This window comes from Phyllostomus discolor, chromosome 5, assembly GCF_004126475.2.
Source record: "Phyllostomus discolor isolate MPI-MPIP mPhyDis1 chromosome 5, mPhyDis1.pri.v3, whole genome shotgun sequence".
NCBI classification, from domain to species: domain Eukaryota; kingdom Metazoa; phylum Chordata; class Mammalia; order Chiroptera; family Phyllostomidae; genus Phyllostomus; species Phyllostomus discolor.
The window spans coordinates 30615643-30633778 of NC_040907.2; the positions used below are offsets into that span (position 1 = coordinate 30615643).

The following is an 18136-nucleotide window of genomic DNA, read 5'->3' on the forward strand; positions in this document are numbered from 1 at the left end:
AAACATGTCATGGAACTGGTTGCCCCGGAAGCACTTTGTCCAGTGGACTCCAAGAGCTCCCATCACATTTATGATTTTTCTGTTTCGTCATTTGCTCACATCTTTCCATTGTGGTTTCAGAAATACTTTTTCCATTTTAAATATATCATTTTTCATGCATCCATTGAACAAGGATTTATGGAGTCATTGCCTAAAATCCTTTGTGAAATTGAATTATGACTAACTCTAGAAATAAAACTGAAATGAAATCATTGCATATGAGTGTTAAGTATATGCTAAGGTGCTGGGAACACAAAGTTGAAGAAAATACAGCCCCTGTCCTCAAAGCACTTACAGTATGGTGAGAAAGGTGAGTAGCCCAGGGTCTCCAGTACGATCTCTCAAGGGCTCTGGTGAAGGCATGGAAGGAGACACCATCCCGTCTGCACCCCTTTTCCAAAGCGCTTCCCTCATTGCACTTTACTCAGGGCTCTCTGTGTGGCCCCCGTGGCCTCTGTGAGCCTCGGTATCTGTGCGTAAAATGGGGTGAACACTCCCTCACTGTACGGTCTCTGGGATTCAATGATGTGGTATTCGTCAAGACATTTTGTGAACAGCTGAGCACTGTGCATGTGTTAGTTATCACGTGACAATAAAAAAAAAACGCCTGTTCTTTGTGCATTTTGCAGAGCCATTTTAAATTTTAAAACAGTTTGATAAGCTGAGATGCCTATGCAGAAACAAAATCCTTCAGCCGCATAGCCCGTGGTAAACAAGACAGGGATGCAGCATGAGACTAAGCCTCAATTTTGCTTTGGCTGAAGGGACTTGGTTAAATACATCTTAATCCTATTACCCCAGGTTATATAATCTTGAATGGGGATTGTTATCCTAAATCCCTTCCAGTTTAGCATTTCCTCTCTTCTTTGTTCAGGTGTACGGTCCATAGCAGAATTTTTGGCAAAGTGTAAGTCAGAAGAGACCCAGGAGGAAGTGCAAGTTCTGTTGGATTCTTTGCTCCACGGCAACCCCAAGTACCAGAATCAAGTGTACAAAGGTCTAATAGCTTTGCTGCCCTGCACGTCCCCGAAAGCTCAGCAGCTATCCTTGCAGACCCTCAGGACTGCCCAGGTGAGCCCAGGCTGCACGCTCCTGTGGTCCCGATTCACACACAGTAATCTTACAATTAATTACCTTCCACGGCTGCCCTCCACGCGGGCAGGAGAGACGGAGCCCAGCCTCCCACTGCCTGTCTGCTGTTCAGTCAGTGTTGCCTCCAGGAGGCCGAGGCAGGGCAGAGAGTTCACGTCTCCCATCAGAGCGACTTGTCCTGTTTACTTAAGGATCAGAAAGATATTGACAGACTTAAAAGTACCTGAGACAGACAACAAGGATGATGAAAGGACTGTAGAAAAGATTAAAGGAGTCAGTTTGATAGGGAAGGAATCACGGTGCACTTGTAGACAGCGTGTAAGTGAAGACCAGATCTCCAGTGCTGGGGAAAACTCCCTTTTTTTTCTTGGCTTCTGCCTTTCTCTCAGATGGTGCCCTGGAATGTGAGCCAAGTCAGATTTGGGGCATGGTGACCGCATGAAGGCACCATGCCTGGTAAGGAGGGAATTAGAGACTCGAAGAATGGTTTCAAGGTGAACCATCAAAAGCTCTCAAAACAGTTCCAGTTTGGGCTGGAGGCAGGGGGATAATTAAGAGATCCAAGAGATGACAAGGCCTGAACTGTGGCGATGATTGCAGGTTGGACAGACATTTTGGAAGCAGCGAAAGCAAAGGAGGCAGACGACAGCCAGCTTTGAACTTAGCAGGGTGAGCCGTGTACCACAGTAAGAGTAGGAAAAACCTATCTGATTTGGAGAGTTAGGTTTTGATTCGATAAACTTAATGAGCTTCAGTGGCTCCCAGGTGCCTGTCTGAGGAGCAGGCCAAGCTGGTTACAGAAGATACAGGTAGGTCACTTGTTGAAAAGATACTTAATTCTGCCCTGACCGGTGTGGCTCAGTTCGTTGGATGTCATCCTGCAAAGCGAAAGGTTGCCGGTTCAATTCCCAGTCAGGGCACATGCCTGGGTTACGGGTTCAGTCCAGTCAAGGCACACGCAGCAAGCAACCAACTGATGTTTCCCTCCCTTCCTCCATCCCTCCCCTCCCTCTAAAAATAAATTAATAGCTAGGTAGGTAGGTAGGTAGATAGATAGATAAAAGATACTAAAGCCTGGGCCTCCCTCCCATAGGATCTGACAGCTCTCAGGCGCCTTTTGTTATGCTTTTTCTTTTTAAGCTCCCCAAGTCATTCCGGTTCCCAGCTCAGTGAGGAATGAAGAATCACTGTTCAGGACATCTAGTAGAGATGCCTTTTGGACAGTAGAAAATAAAAGGCTGCAGCTCCAGAGAGAGACCCAAGATGAGGATGGCAGTTTAAATTTTCATGAGCAGAGAAGCTGAAACCATGAAAGTAAATAAGATCCCCATGTAAAATATACGAAGTGAAAACAGAAGGAACACTACCACATTAAACAGATGCGCTGAGGAAAAAAGTCCAGCAGACAGATCTGATTATCATTATTATTTCCAGTTCCATTATTAAGTGCTTCCTACATGCCAGGCACTGTGTTAGGGGCTTACTTATACTCTCTCTCTCTCTCTTTGTTTAAAGATTTTATTTATTTATTTTTAGACAGAGGAGAAGGGAGGGAGAAAGAGAGGGAGAGAAACATCAATGTGTGGTTGCTTCTCACGTGCCCCCTACTGGGCACCTGCCCTGCAACCCAGGCATGTGCCCTGACTGGGAATCAAACTAGCGACCCTTTGGTTTGCAGGCTGATGCTCAATCCACTAAGCCACACCAGCTAGTGCTACACTCTCTCTTTTTGTCTTTTTTTAAAATATATTTTATTGATTATGCTATTAAGCATAATCAATTATTGTCCCATTTCCCCCCTTCACTCCCCTCCACCCTGCACACCCTCTCCCATCCACATCCCCCCCCTTAGTTCATGTCCATGTGTCATAAGTTCTTTAGCTTCTACATTTCCCATACTATTCTTGCCCTCCCCCTGTCTATTTTCTACCTACCATCTATGCTACTTATTCTCTGTACCCTTTCCCCCTCTCTCCTCCTCCCACCCCCCTGCTGCTAGCCCTCCATGTGCCCTCCATTTCTGTGGTTCTGTTTCTGTTCTAGTTGTTTGCTTAGTTTGTTTTTGTTTTTGTTTTAGGTGTGGTTGTTAATAATTCTGAGTTTGCTGTCATTTTACTATACATGTTTTTGATCTTCTTTTTCTTAGATAAGTCCCTTTAACATTTCATATAATAAGGGCTTGGTGATGATGAACTCCTTTAACTTGACCTTATCTGGGAAGCACTTTATCTGCCCTTCCATTCTAAATGAAAGCTTTGCTGGATAGAGTAATCTGGGATATAGGTCCTTGTCTTTCATGACTTTCCAGTCCCTTCTTGCCTATAAGGTCTCTTTTGAGAAATCAGCTGACAGTCTGATGGGAACTCCTCTGTAGGTAACTGTCTCCTTACCTCTTGCTGCTTCTAGGATTCTCTCCTTCATTTTAATCTTGGGTAATGTAATTATGATGTGCCTTTGGTATGTTCCTTCTTGGGTCCAACTTGTTTGGGACTCTCTGAGCTTCCTGGACTTCCTGGAAGTCTATTTCCTTTGCCAGATTGGGGAAGTTCTCCTTTATTATTTGTTCAAATAAGTTTTCCACTTGTTTCTCTTCCTCTTCTCTTTTTGGTACCCCTGTAATGTGGATGTTGGAACGTTTAAAGATGTCCTGGAGGTTCCTAAGCCTCTCCTCATTTTTTTGAATTCTCGTTTAGTCACTCTTTTCTGGTTGGATGTTTCTTTCTTCCTTCTGGTCCACTTCATTGATGTGAGTCCCAGTCTCCTTCCCATCACTATTGGTTCCCTGTAAATTTTCCTTTGTTTCACTTAATGTAGCCTTCATTTTTCATCTAATTTTTGACCAAATCCAATAAATTCTGTGAGCATCCTGATTACCAGTGTTTTGAACTGTGCATCTGATAGGTTAGTTATCTCTTCATCACTTAGTTGTATTTTTTCTGGAGCTTTGATCTGTTCTTTCATTTGGGTCATTTTTTCTTTTTGTCTTGATGCACCTGTTACATAGTGAGGGGCGGAGCCTTAGGGTTCACCTGGGTGGGTCAACTCAGTCCCTGGGTTGTGACACTACATGTGGGGCAGGGGTCCGAGAGGGAACAATGGCACTTGCTCCACTCTCTGCCGGATTCCAGTCCCTCTGCCGCTTCCCCCAAGCAAACTGGGCCTTTCTGGTGCTGATTCCCATGTGGGTGGGTTTGTACATTCTGGGACCCTGTTCTCTCCAGCGAACTCTCCTCTGAGGCTGAGAGTCTCTTCTAGGACCTCAACCCCCACAGGTGTTTTCAATTGGTGTTTTGAGGCTTTATTTCCCGACGCTGGGACCCTGGGTTGCGTGGTCTGTCTCACGCTGCAGTTTCACCTGGTTTATCTGTGTGCAAATGTGGGACTGCCCGGTCCTCCAGCTGCCTTGCATGCCCAGGGTCTGCCAGCCACCGCTTTTTTTTTTTTGCCACGACCCCTCTCTACCGGGCTGCCTGACTCCACCCCTCCTTTGGGTCTGGATGAATGTATCTACTTTAACTCCTTGGTTGTCGGAGTTCCATACAGTTCAGTTTTCTGTCAGTACTGGTTGTTTTTTGTGTGTCTAAATTGTCGTTGTCCTTATTTTGGTTGTGTGAGGAGGTACAGTGTGTCTACCTACACCTCCATCTTGGCCAGAGGTCCTCTCTTTTTGTCTTCACAATAACTGATGGAGGGGAGGCAGGTGTTACTATCCCCACTTTGAAGATGATGGAACTGAGCCTTTGGGGGGTGTTTTCTTATTCAAGGCCACACACTAAGTAAGGGGTATTTACTGTGCTAAGTGGGAATTTAAATCCACTTTCTCTAACTGTAGAGTCCTTATTCTTTTGACATCCACTCTGCCTCTTTGAGAAAGAACAATGAAAGCCATAAAAGGAAAACAAGAAAAAAACAAGGCTGTGATGATCAAGGGGAAAGAACACTCAATGAGGAGGATCTGCTTATATCAGTAACGTGATCTGCGGGGCCAAATACAATGGAGAGATAAAGCACGGGGAGAGCTGAAAGAGGGTCCCAGCAGGAAAAGTTTGGTGAACTAGGGGACTTCCCTATGGCAGGAAACATTAAATTGCAGCAGCCTGTCAGAGGATGAAGAAGTGGCTTCCCCTGGGAAGCTCAGAAATAAAGGGCAAAAAGAGCAATAGCAAGAGAAGACAGAGTTGAAGGACAGTTTTGTTCAGTCCGGGTGGGCGAGAGGGTGTTTCACACTGGAGGGCAGGAACCAATGTGTGGGTGAAGGTCGAAGACGTAGGAAGGTGGAGTTCCCTGACTGGGTGAGGTTCCCGAGGGAGAGAAGATTCGGGATCTTCCCACCCTCCCTGCTGTATGCCTGCCCTCCCTCCCCTACGCAAGGTAGCCAACTCATCCCTGCACCCCCAGCAGGTGACTAGCTGGCCTCAACCGAACGCCCCTGAGCTGAGGGGTTCAGTGGTAACCTCAGCAGATTCCCAGTCGCTTCTCATCTCTGCCCATCTCCGCCCTCTTCTCACGGGCCGGGACCCAGTGACTCCTGGCCGCCCTCACTCTCACCGTTTGCCAGGCTGCTTTTCATCCCTCCCAGATGGACAAGATGTGAGGAGTAACCACCTTGTCCTGTTTGTCTTGCCAGCCGATCATCGGGAGCACACACCCCAGCATCGTGGACTGCGTGCTGAATGTGCTGCGCACGGTGCACCTGGAAGTCCAGTGTGAAGGTAAGGGAGGCAGCGGGGCCCGCTCCGCCGCACAGAAGGCGGCATCGAGGGCTAAGGCACATTGGCCCTTAAAAGTTCCCTCCTATTCACCAAGAGCCTTGCTGAGTATCCTGGATAGCCTTGGCAGGTGGAAGGTGGTGATTCAGTGTTGATGGGCAAGTTGTCCAGAAAGTAACAGTCACATTCTATACTTCAAATCAACAATATGGTGCTTTAACAGTTGTTTAGAACCTGCCTGGTGCAGAGCTGGCTCTGGTTCCCAGTCTTATGTCATGCTTCCCCTCCCAACAGAAATCTCCCTGAGGACTGTCCTTCTTCTAAGAAACTTAATCAGGTGATGGCAGTATTAGTAAGTTTTTATTTCTTGAGTATCCCTGTGTGCCAGCAACTTTCCATGCATCATTTCAAATAGTTCTCAAAATAACCACAGGAATGCAGGGCCAAGCACATACTGGGTATTTGAATATCCCAGGGGATAGATGGTGGGGGTAAATGTTGGTGTGTTTTTCAAGCTAAAGCACTGAAGCGCAGAGATTATGCTTTCCGAGGTTACCCAGCTAATCAGATGCAAACCGGATCCATCTGGCTCCAAAGCATATGCTTTTCACATATAGCACATGGCAGGTTTTTACAGGATGTTATTTCCTTCCCTGTTCTTTTAGTGATTTAGAAGATTCTGTTTTCAGCAGGAAGGCTCATTCAGAGGAAAAAGTTGTTGAGTGAGTGGTGTTTGAGCTGAGTCTCGGAGCGTGGGGAAGATTTAGGAAAGGAGAAAGGAGCGGAGGAGCGCACTCTGGAAAGGGCAGTGGTATGAGGGAAGGCCTCGGCACTGGGAAATGCCAGGTGTGTGTGGGGAATGCTGGGTAGATCACTTGGTGGAGGCTTGGTCCAGGAAGACCTAGAAAGGTAGGCCAGGACCAGACTGTGAAGCACCTTGACTGCCAGATGGAGTAGTGGGCACTCTTTCCAGCAGGCAGCGTGGGGCCACTGCAAAGTGAACCATGAACTGGTGAACGCACAGGGAAAGCACCACCGCAGGAAGATGGCCTGAGGTGTGGTGTGCTAGGTGGGCCAGCGCCCCGGGGAGACTTGAGCAGGGAGGCCAGCTGGGAAGCCTTCTGGGCTGTTCATACAACAAAATGGGAATGTACTGATCGAGCTGAATGCAGAGGCCAGAACCGCATGGGTGTGGAGAGGGAGGTGGCGTAGGGAAGGGGGAATGGGCAGGGCTGAGGAGGCCAGGGCGGAGGAACGATCTGGGCGTCCATACACGCTAGCGCACGCTGGACAGGCTGGGCCCCAGTCCAAGAAGTCTGGGAGGGGCAGCGGAGCAGGCAGGTGCTGGGGTTCAGGTACTCAAGGGAGATCCTGCAGAAGATCAACCAAGGTGGGAAGGCTCACTTTCAATATTGACTATTTTTTGGAGGCAGTGTCGAAATCAAACGTCAGTCGTATTTTTCCTTCGGCAGCCTTGTCAATTTTTATTTGTTTGACCCCTGCAGGCATGTGTGGGTATATGGACCTTTTTTTTAAAAAAAAGAAAAGATTTTATTTATGTATCTTTAGACAGAGAGGAAAAGTGTGAGAGAGGGAGAGGAACATGAATGTGTGGTTACCTCTCACATGCCCCCCACTGGGGACCTGGCCCACAACCCAGGCATGTGCCCTGACTAGGAATTGAACCGGCGACCCTTTGGTCTGCAGACCTGCACTCAGTCCACTGAGCCACACCAGCCAGGGCCGGACCTTGTATGTTGAGAACGCTGTGTTGAAATGGATCACCAGCTGGAGCAGGATCTCTAGCTGGGGAGGAGTTGCCCGTGAGGGATGGAGTGGTGGAGGCACCTGAGGTCAGAAGCTTGTTGCTGGCACTGGGCCAAGGGAGCAGTGTGGTAGTGACATCATGTTGGGAAAGCTTCATCAAAGCCCCAAGGAGAGAAAATGGGGTGGCAGTGAGACCTCCCAGCCCCACTTCCACATGGCAGATGTGACCACGCCCACTCAACCATCTCTTCTCAGCTTAAGCATTTCTGCTCTAAGGTCTTCCCTAACCTGCCTTCCACCCCTGCCCAAATGTCAGCCCTCCTTCCACACTTTACCCTCCTCCCCTCTAATACCTGCTCCATTGGTGAAGTTATCTCCAGAGTGGTAACTGCCCTTTATGAAGACTGTGCGCAATTTCAGAGCCACTCACGTAGTTTTTGCCCTTACGTCCTCAGCATAGTCCCCAGCACATGCTGGGCCCTCCATCCATGTTTGTTGAACGAATGAGTGAGCAGTGAGTGAGCGCTGCTCACACACCTTTAGTGACTACTTGCCTGTGTGCCTTTCTCTTCCAGCCCCATGAGCAACGTCAGGGCAGGGACCAGGTCTGACCCATTTCTCTTCCCGGCTCAGGGCCTGGGACATAATGGGCGCTCAGCAGAAGTTTGTTGAACAAATTTATGAAAAATGGCTTAGCTTCATTGGTGCTGATGAACCAGCCCCTCCTGGGTTAGAACTAGATCAACTTCTTCCCACACTGGGCCCAACTTGGAATCCCTCTGTGTTTACTGTGTGACACGAAGCACTGTGGCAGGCAGAGCGTGAAGCTTCATCGCTGCCTTTTTGGTTTGCTGTGAGCTCGTGTGAGCTCGGTGAAGCTCTGTACCTCAACTTAGTTCAAACATGCCGGACTCATAACAGGTGCCCAAGAAATGTCTATTGAATTCTTTTGTCAGCAGGCACTGCAAAATAGTCTTCGTGTAACTTGGGATACAGAGAATGCATATGCAGTGACTGTCCCCTGGGGGAGCTATTTCACACCGTCCCTCGGTCCACGGAGTGGAGGCTGAGGGAGAGAATACCACACTCAGCTTCTGCTCACACCCTCCGAAGGCAGGGGAGGGGAGCTCTGACCAGTCTGAGATGGGGCCCTCACGGTGGTGACTGGAGAGGATCAGAGAAGAATTTCTCTTGAATCGAGGATGTCAAATTGCAAGACCAAGATGAAGCTTCTCTCTCCCCCCCAGGGTGGTGGCAACAGTCAGGATAGACAAGCCGGTGACCAAGAGGAGGAGGTGGTATAGTTGAATGGACCAACCTTAAAAAGGCAGGGTTAGCCCTGGCTGGTGTAGCTCAGTGGATTGAGCACAGGCTGCAAACCAAATGGTCACCAGTGTGATTCCCAGTCAGGCACATGCCTGGGTTTTAGGCCAGGTCCCCAGTGGGGGCCACATGAGAGACAACCACACATTGGTATTTCTCTCTCTTTCTCCCTCCCTTCCCTTCTCTAAAAATAAAATAAATTAAAATATATTTTTAGAAAAGGGCAGGGTTGTTTTTTTTAAAAAACAACTACTGGTTAAACATCTGTGATGTGCCAAGTCCTGGAGTTTTATTTGTATTTGTTTGTATTGAGAAGAAAAATGAATGGTTTGGGAGAAGGAACATAAGAAGGATGTACACTCTACCTCCCCTGCTGTGCGTGGGGCGGGAGTGCAGGTGACGTCCTTGCCCGAGACTACGGGGAGAGTGTAATTCTCAGGCAGAGTCCGGTGAAGACAGGAGATGGAGAGGCTGAGGGTCCTGGTGATTTTCCATGGCCGTGAGTGTCCCTTGTGGAGGAGCCAGGCGATGGCCACACCTCCTCTTTTTTTGTGTGTGTGTGAGAACTCCAAATCTACCTACCTGCCCAACTCACATTCTGTCCTCCTTCCCATGACAGTGGAGGGTCCCCCTGCCAACACAGGCCACCTCTTCTGCTCCTGCATGTTCTCTGAAGCACACTCCCTCAGGCTTCTCCCCTGCAGCTCCCCACACCCTTCCCTTTCGGTGAGCCATCTTCACTGGGTGCAGATGTGCTCTGGGTCTCCCGTCTGAACAAAGAGCCTCCTTGGTCCTCTGTGCAGTAAAAGAGATTTAAAGGACATGCCCCCCCAAAAGCGTAAAATTCCGTTACAGTGGTCAAGGATGCACACCCCTCCTTGAAACAGAGTTCCTCTCGAGCTAATCATTTTTCCATCTTCTCCCTGCTCGATCTCTCAGCTGCTTCCGGCCCAGCTGGTCAGTAGCAGCTCACTCTCTTCGCTCATCTGCTACGACGCCACTCCCGACATCCCCCTGCCTGTGGGTTTGCCGTGTTTGCTGATCTCTCCTATTTCTCTGCCAGACTGTTGGGTCAACATACTTCTCCTCTCCGTGCCAGCACCTTCTCCCTGCAGTTTTCTCTGGGCCCGTGGCTTTAAGTGTCCTGTGTATGTTATCCCTTCAGACGCCAAGTCTGTACCTCCAGCCCTGACCTCTCCCCTGAAATCTCCACATGGACATCCAATAGACCTCTGAAGCTTAAAACAGAACTCTTGATTTTTTTCCCAAAACCTGTTCTTCCTATTTTTAGTAAAAGGTACCACCACCAACCCAGCTGCTCAAGCAAAAGGTGTAGGACCAACACCAGAGGACCTTCTTTTCCCCACCTCCCACCCCATCCCATCCTTGCCGAGTCCCTGGGCTCTATCTCTGCTCACCTTCTTCGTCCCCACTGTGGTCACCCCAGGCCTAGCCACCATCCTGTCCCCTAACTTACCTTTCTGCTTCCATTGGGGCCCCTGTGACCCACTCTCCCACAGAAGAGCAGCCACAATGATAGTTCTAAATTATAAACTAGACCACGTCACTCTTCAGCCTTCCCTTACACCTACACCGAAATCCAGATGCCTGCCATGGCCAGGGAAGCACGGAAGCCTCTTCCTCAGACCTTGGGTTGACGGACAACTTCTCAAACTTCAAGCGCTGGCTTCAAGTGCGGTCACCTCTGAAAGGCACCTGTCTGACCGCTGTCTCTAAAGCGTCCTCATTCCCTCTCACCACCCACGCGGGCCTCTCCACATCACAGCATAGCACTTACCGCCTCCGGAAAGTGCCTTGTTCGTTTCTTTGTTTACTTGTTTACTGTCTGTCCCATTAGCAGGTCAGCCCCAGAAGACCTGGGACTTCGTCTTCTTGGCTTACTATTGTGTCCCTACTGCCCGAGCAGCAAAGGCAAAATTAAGTTTTTGGATATTTGTTAAATGAATGAGTTGGGATGGCTGGGTTACATGTGACCCTGATTTGGACTGACAGTCATCACATTGGGAATAGAATTAGAAACACCTAGTTTTTCCAGTCAAGACGGCTAAGTGGAGGCTGTGCGTCGTGAGAGTCCGGCGAGCCAGAAGGAGGGTTTGGAGGAGGGAGAGGAGAGGAGGCTTCTGGAGGAGGGCAGGAGACGGCTCGGCTTCCGGAGCACAGGCTGCGTGTTCAGGTGCCCCGCTGCGCGTGGCAGACCACCCCAAATGCAGTGTTGGAGAGCTGTCGCTGTCACCGCTTTACTTTCTCCTGTGAGGTAGGCCAGGGATTTGAACAGGGCGCCACGGAGATGGACTGTCTGTCCCGAGGGTCTGGGGCCTCACCATCTGCTGTTTTATCCTTTTGCCTCAGATTCCAATATGGCTCCCCACAGCACGCTAACTGATCCTGTTTTTACTTTGCATTTTGGTAGGCTGTTTACCATAAGTAACCTTGCATTAATCTTTTGGTTTTTAAAAAACATCACATTGATTTTTTAAAAGATTACTGAGTTTCTTGGCCTCTTCCTTAGATTTTGTATCAGAGGCAAATGCCTCACCTGCCCACCCGAGTCTCGGCCGTGGGTGGCAGAGAAGGGCCGGAGTCGTTCGACCCGGAGCTGGGACTGTTAGCTGCAGCCCCGACGCGGGGTCTCCCCACGTGGCCGAGGCTTCTCAGCCGGGCAGCTGGGTCCAGGAGAGGGCAACTGAGAGTGCGATTCTGGCCAGACGTGCCAGACCGAAGCTGTGCAGCCCCTGTCGACCTCGCCGTCTAAGTCATGCAGCACCGTTTCTGACCGGCGCGAAGGGAAGCACGTAGACCCCCACATCTCTGTGGGAGGAGGGCCAAATAATGTTGTGGCCAAGTTTAAAACAGTGGGACTAGTAGAAGTGGGGGACATGTGTGGCAGTAGCCCTGTGTCTGTCCAAGCGAGGTAAGATTCTCTTTCTTCCTTTTTCTCTCCTTTCTCCATATTTTAATGCAGTTTCCTGAAATGTGTCTGTCTGGCAAAGCTGGGTTTCTTAAATTGCATTTCTCTCACACCTGTGCCAGTGCCCCGAAGGACGGGTGGGCCGGGGAGCCCTGTGTCAAAGGTTCTGGGGATGCCCTGTCCTGCCAGGCTCCTCAAAAAGAGTGGAGGAGGGAACCTGTGCCCGGCGCAATGGCTGTCCGGTCCCCACTGCAAGAGATCCTGATCGTCCGTTCTTGTCTGTTCCCCACTTTGAAGGACAAATAACCAGGGGAAGGGTACTGGCGTTTTCATCCGCTAATTTCTGAGGGTTGTTTTTTTTTTTCATAGAATTAAAATTTTAGAATTTCTTTCAATGATGATCCCACTTAACCTAAGTGAGCCAAAATTTAAGGGAGGACTTCTCCAAAGTGGGCCTGCCTGGAATTCATCTCCATTTATAATTGCCTGTGAAGTGAAAAATGGCTGTTTCCTCCCAGGGAGACGGGCTGTTCCAGGAATCAGCGGCACGCAGGGCCTTAATCATGACAAGTTGTCTAGAGCCACAGAAGCATTCGCTCACTGTCTCCCTCCCTGGAGAAGGGAAATTTCAAAGTCATAAAGTTTTTTGGAAGGATAAATTAATGAATTCTTTTGGGGATTTGAAAAATATATATATGATATGTGCATGTAAATATATTAATATCTTTTACAAATAAATTGTTACCTTAGCAACATAAAAATTACTATTTGACTTCATCAGAGGCAGACCAGTTATTGAAAATTAATTTGCCAAATGTATGTTTGCCAAAAATCAATTGCCAAATGACCGATTTGCTGAGTGCCCAACTCACCAAATTATCAATTTACTGAAAACATGTTTCCTTTAAATATTTGCAAAGTTTATAGCAGCTGCTGTCAGTTGCATTGCTAGGGCCTAAGAGAGCTGGGAGAAGCCAGAACTTCAGAGTTCTCAGGGACTTCACACTCTCTCTGCCCCCTAGTGCCCTTCTCTGCCTTCTGTTGCCCCCTCCCCGTGGCCCCTGCTCTTCCTTTCTCTGTCCCGCCGCACCCCCACCCCCTCTTCTCAAGGATAGGCACTCTAGACTGGCAGTACGGTGCCTTCCAGCCGGTTCCCTTACTAGGCCCCCTCCCTGCCCCACGCACTGCCCCGCAGCCACACCCAGCTTGGGTGGAAGCAAAGGAAGATGCCTTAAGATCCTGCTAGGAAGACAAAATGAAAGCCAATATTTTCAGACTTGGCAGAAATCTACAAAAACTGTTAAATCAGTCCATCTATACTTGTTACCTATTGCTAATAACAAATTACCCCAAAACTTAGTAGCAAAAAAAAAAAAAAAAAACCATTCATTATCTGACACAGTTTCCGTGGGTCAGGAACCTGGGAGAAGCTTAACAAGAGGTTCTGGCACTGGGTGTCTCTCAAGGCTGCAGTGAGGTGGTCAGCTGGGGCCGCGGTCGTCCGAAAGCACGCCTGTTGTGCTCGCTCACCTGCCTGGCGTGCTAATGCAGGCTGCCGACAGGGGGCCTCAGCTCTTCTCTCCGCGAGGGCCTCTCCACGGGGCTGCTTCAGTGTCCTTGCCACATGGCAGCCGCTACTCCCAGGGGAGATGGTCCCAGGGAGCAGAGGAAGCCCCAGAGTCATTTACGATCCACTCTCAGAAGCCGTAGGCTGTCACTTCTGTCACTTGTGTTTTACTCTAGTCACTAGAAGCCAGGCACTAAGTCCAGCCCACACCCAAGGGGAGAATTGGGCTCCAGCTCTTGAAGGAAAAAAACCCTGTGGGGTATATTTTAAAACCAATATACCATCTAGAAAAAATTGCTGAAAAATAAAAAAAATGGGTATAAGAAACAAATTTATGGTAAAGTGGAAATGCTTGTGAATTTGGAAAAAAGGTCATTTGAAGAATAAAATTTTTGTCTGATGGGCCCAGACCCTCTGGGTAACAAGACTTACTAATGGTGACTTAAGGCGGTGAAGTTGGAAGCGCGGCTCCTCAGCCACAAGGACAACAAGCAGAGTGAGGGGCCGAGCAGACTGCCCGGCGCCACCGTGGTGGCGTTCTCTGGGGACGTTAGTGCAGGGAACCAGGGGCCCCAAGTGAGCGAACAGGACGGACGCAGACAAGCCTTTGAATGTACGACGTCTCTTCCTCCGCCCACCAAATACCTGGAGAGACTGGTGGTAGGAAGGAACATCACTGTTAACTTTCCTCAGTTTCTCGGTTTCGTGACATTATACAGATTCCTAATACTACGAAGTATGATTTATTGAGAAATTAATTACAGATTTGGTTTACTTTTTCTTCATAAAAGCACTTTAAAAATTGAGGTAAAACTTACAAGATATAAAATTAACCATTTTAAAATGAGCCGCTCAGTGCCACCTGGTCTGTATTTACGAGGTGAAGTAACCGCCACCTGTAGCTCTAAAACACCCAGTTCCCCGGAAGGAAACTCAGTGCCGCCCGGCGTCTGCTCCCCATCTCTGGCCCTTGGCCCCTGGAAGCTACAAATCTTCATTCTGTCTCCGTGGGCCTCACAAGACTGACACTAAATGATAGTTCCACATAAAAATCTGCTGAATATTTTCTAAGGATATGTTATTTCCCTAAAATTATATGAGAATTCTACCACTGAATCACCACTGCGACAGCATCCCCAAAATTATATGAGCACTTCAGTTATGCCACCTTATTTGGCACTTGTAAGTTTCATTATACAGTCTTCCAGCATTTTTTAAAAATAGAAAACCCACCCTGGCTGGCGTAGCTCAGTGGATTGAGCTCAGGCTGCAAACCAAAGTGTCACAGGTTCGATTCCCAGCCAGGGTACATGCTGGGTTGCAGGCCATAACCTCTAGCAACCACACATTGATGTCTCTCTCTATCTCCCTCTCTTCCCTCTCTAAAAATAAATAAATAAAATCTTTTTAAAAATATAGAAAACCCTCGGGAAAATTCTGTTTCTAATTTCCCAATTTGCCTGGCTCCTCAGAACCTCGCTGTCTGCCCTGGCCTGGTGGTATCCCCCCTCCCACCCCTGGTGTAGCAATGCTGGACTCCGGAGTCGGGGCAGTTCAAGTGCCAGTAGGTGGGCTGGTTGGATTCGGTGTGAGACGGGCCCAGGAGAGCAGACACCAGGCACACGCACAGCAGTCATGTACCACCACAGCCCAGGCCGTTAGTTCCTCTGTGGCCTCGCTTTTTTAAACGAAACAGTGCATAAAACATAATTTTAACGTTTCAACATTGGGCGTTGAACCGGATGTGGTAAAAGAGGTGGAAACTGTACAGAAATAAGAAACAGAATGTAATTGGTCAGGAAGATGCGCCTGAAACAGGTTTCTTCCTTACAACAGCACAAGTTGCCAAACATGCACTCCTTATTCTGCTGGAAAAAGAAGCCAACCTGGGTATGGACACACATTGAAGTGCACTTCTTAGCTGTGGCCAGCAGGTGGCAGTCTTGTCTGGAAATGAAGAGAAATCACTGGACGATGGTTTTCCAAGGCTCTAGGACCAAAGAATTGTAAAACAAACAACCTCAGTGCTGAGTGCTTGGAAATGGTTGCTTGGCACAGCCACAATTCCCAGGTGCAGACCCATTTCTAAGGCTCCTTCTGCCGAAGGAATACCAAGCCTGCTGCTGCAGCTCTGTCTCCTGTTTTACTGTGATTCCCTGGGCAAGTCATCTGTTCTGGGTTTCTTTGTCCAACAGGTGATTGATTACCAAGCTTTCTTCCAGTGCAGACAGGCTGTGGCTCCATAGTTCCTCTTTGGATGGGAGGACTCTTGCCTCTTGCACTGCAGTCTTCGAGGAGTGTCAGTGGCCGCTCCTTGCATCTGTGCTGTTCACTGGTGTTTCAGTCAGCACTAGCATTGTAGCTGACACCTACTCAACTGATATTTGTCAAATGAATGAGCATGCGCCCTGCTGAGCTGCTTCCCAGCCTCACTGGGCATACACCCTTAACTTCTCACACTCTCCTGATCCCCCCTCTTCCCTGACTACTCTCGTCTTCCTTCCCAGACCCAGCTCTCCTGGCTTCCTGCCACCTCTCTGGAAACTGCTTCTCAGTCCTTTGTACATTCCTGTTCCTCCACCACCGCCTTTCTTTTTCTCTTAGGAGTCAACCCTGGGTCCTCCTCTCTTTCTTTTCTTTCTGTGCTACCTAATCCACTCCCACGGGTTTTTTGTTTAGTTTGTGATTTGGGGGGAGTGGGAGGATAGAGAAAGAAACATTCATTTGTTGTTCCACTTATTTATACATTGGTTGCCTATTGTATGTGCCCTGACCAGGGATCGAACCCCCAACCTTGGCGTATCAGAACAACACTCTACCCAACTGAGCTACCTGGTTAGGGCCTCCACTTCCATGGTTTTAACTTCCACTTATAATGATAGAAACAATAATGGATAACATTTATAAGTATTTTACTATATGTTAAGTACTGCCCTAGCTCTTTACTGGTCTAATCTTCAAAACAAGCCGATGAGGTTGACACTATTATTATTCCCATTTCATGGATGACGGGCTGAGTGGCTGAGTGACCTCTCCACAGCTCAGAGTTCTCCCGAGCACCAGACCCTTATTTCCATGCGCCTTGAACACCTCCCCTTGGATGTGACTAACCATGTTCAGAACTGGACTCCTGATAGTCCAGCCCCAAACCTTTCATTTTCCAAGGCCCAAACTCAGTAAAAACCACTCAGTCTCACCCAGAAATGTGGGCAATCATCATTTCTTCCTGCTTCCCATCCTCAGCCAACTTCTAACAAGACCAGTAAACTCCTTAATATCATTCCAATGTGTTCCCTCTTCTCCATTCTGTCTCCTTCTATAATCCAGGACTTCGTATTTCTCACCCCTAAACCAGTCTCCCTCTCCCCAGTACGGTGCCCACACAGAGTCTGCTTTCCTGGTCCTCCACCAGCCAGAGTCCAGTGGTGAGGAATATGAGCTTTGGAATCCAAGAGTCATTCTACTGCTTCACTGTTTCACCCTGAGCAAGCTACTCACCCTTTCTGAGTCTGAGTTTTCTCTGAAATGAAAGACGAGAAAGCACCGGCTCTCCAGAGGGGTTGGCACATGCAAAGCCCTCAGAAGTAGGGGCCGGCTGCCCCCTCAGGCCTGGCTCTCCCCAGCAACACCCTGTACCCCAACCACACCTCCCTGTTCGCCTGGCCACAGGGCGGCATGTACTTTCCAACATGGTGCTCGCCTCATTCTTCACTCTAGCCACTCCCTTCTCTCTCTGGCTTTGTCAGCTCACATGTCACCTTCTCCAGAGAAGCCTTCTGATTCTTTACCCTCCCACCCCCGCAACATGCCCTCACACCAACCTGGTTTCTTTTGCATTCCTCTTACAACACGACACTGTAAATGCCGGTTTCCTTACTGGTATCCCCTTAGACTGTGTCACCCCTGAGGGCAGGGACTGTATCTTAGTCTTTCTTGTTGCCCCAGCACAGGGGTCTGTCATATAGAAGATGCTCAGTAAGTGTCCGATAAATGGATGCATCGATGAATACATCAGTGACTGCTTCAATGCGGGACAGCTGGGTGTCATCAGCACCACAGGCTTCGGACGGAGCTGCCGAAGACGGCAGTCTCCCGTCCTCGTTTGCTCTCTGAACGCGGCGGCCGTGCTTGGTGACTAGCGCAGTGCAGAGTTGCACCAGGCTGTGGCTCTTGTGGAGACGTCTGGGCAGGCACAAGCCCTTTCGCTTTGGGCATAAACAGGGCCAGTTGTGAATTTTTAAACACAATCAAAAATGATTCAGTGAATAAATCTTCATCTTCCTGAGGAGCTCCAGGTGTGGCAGGTACATAGTCAATGAAGGGTCACGCGTTCAGTGTGGAGTGAGTGGGCAGAACCAGGCATCTGTCTCTGGGAGCACTTGGTCCCGCGCAGGCAGAGAACACCTACGTTTGCGGTCAGGGAAACTCCATAAAATATCTTCGTCTGGTCACTTCTGCCCCGAACGTTCACTGAGTCATTTCTCGCTGCAGGAAGAGCTCTCTGAGGCACAGGCAGGCATTTTCCCCGCCGTGTCCTCGCACTAAGGGGAGACTAGCTCTGCCTCAAAATAGCCCAACTGCTACTGAGAGAGGTGCCATGGCTGACAAGGCTCAGCGTAGCTGGGAGCCAAACACTCCGATCCAAACACCAAGCTGCACTAATTCACAAGCAAGGAAGAAAAGGTTTCAGAACCAAACGATAAGGCAACA

The 18136-nt window shown here is 48.9% G+C and overlaps 1 protein-coding gene across 3 annotated transcripts in view; it reads left to right on the top strand.

The window, feature by feature from the left end:
* Window positions 1-18136, top strand: part of ARMH1 (armadillo like helical domain containing 1) — a 42588-nt gene that overhangs the window by 18433 nt on the left and 6019 nt on the right. For all 3 annotated transcript variants that reach the window (XR_003684614.2, XM_028513248.2, XM_036025937.1), the window contains 2 exons: window positions 914-1110; window positions 5759-5843. Coding sequence is in view for 2 of the 3 variants with exons in the window: in XM_028513248.2 (XP_028369049.1) it covers window positions 914-1110; window positions 5759-5843 (282 nt within the window). In the remaining variant the exon portion in view is untranslated. The remainder of the gene's footprint in view (window positions 1-913; window positions 1111-5758; window positions 5844-18136) is intronic.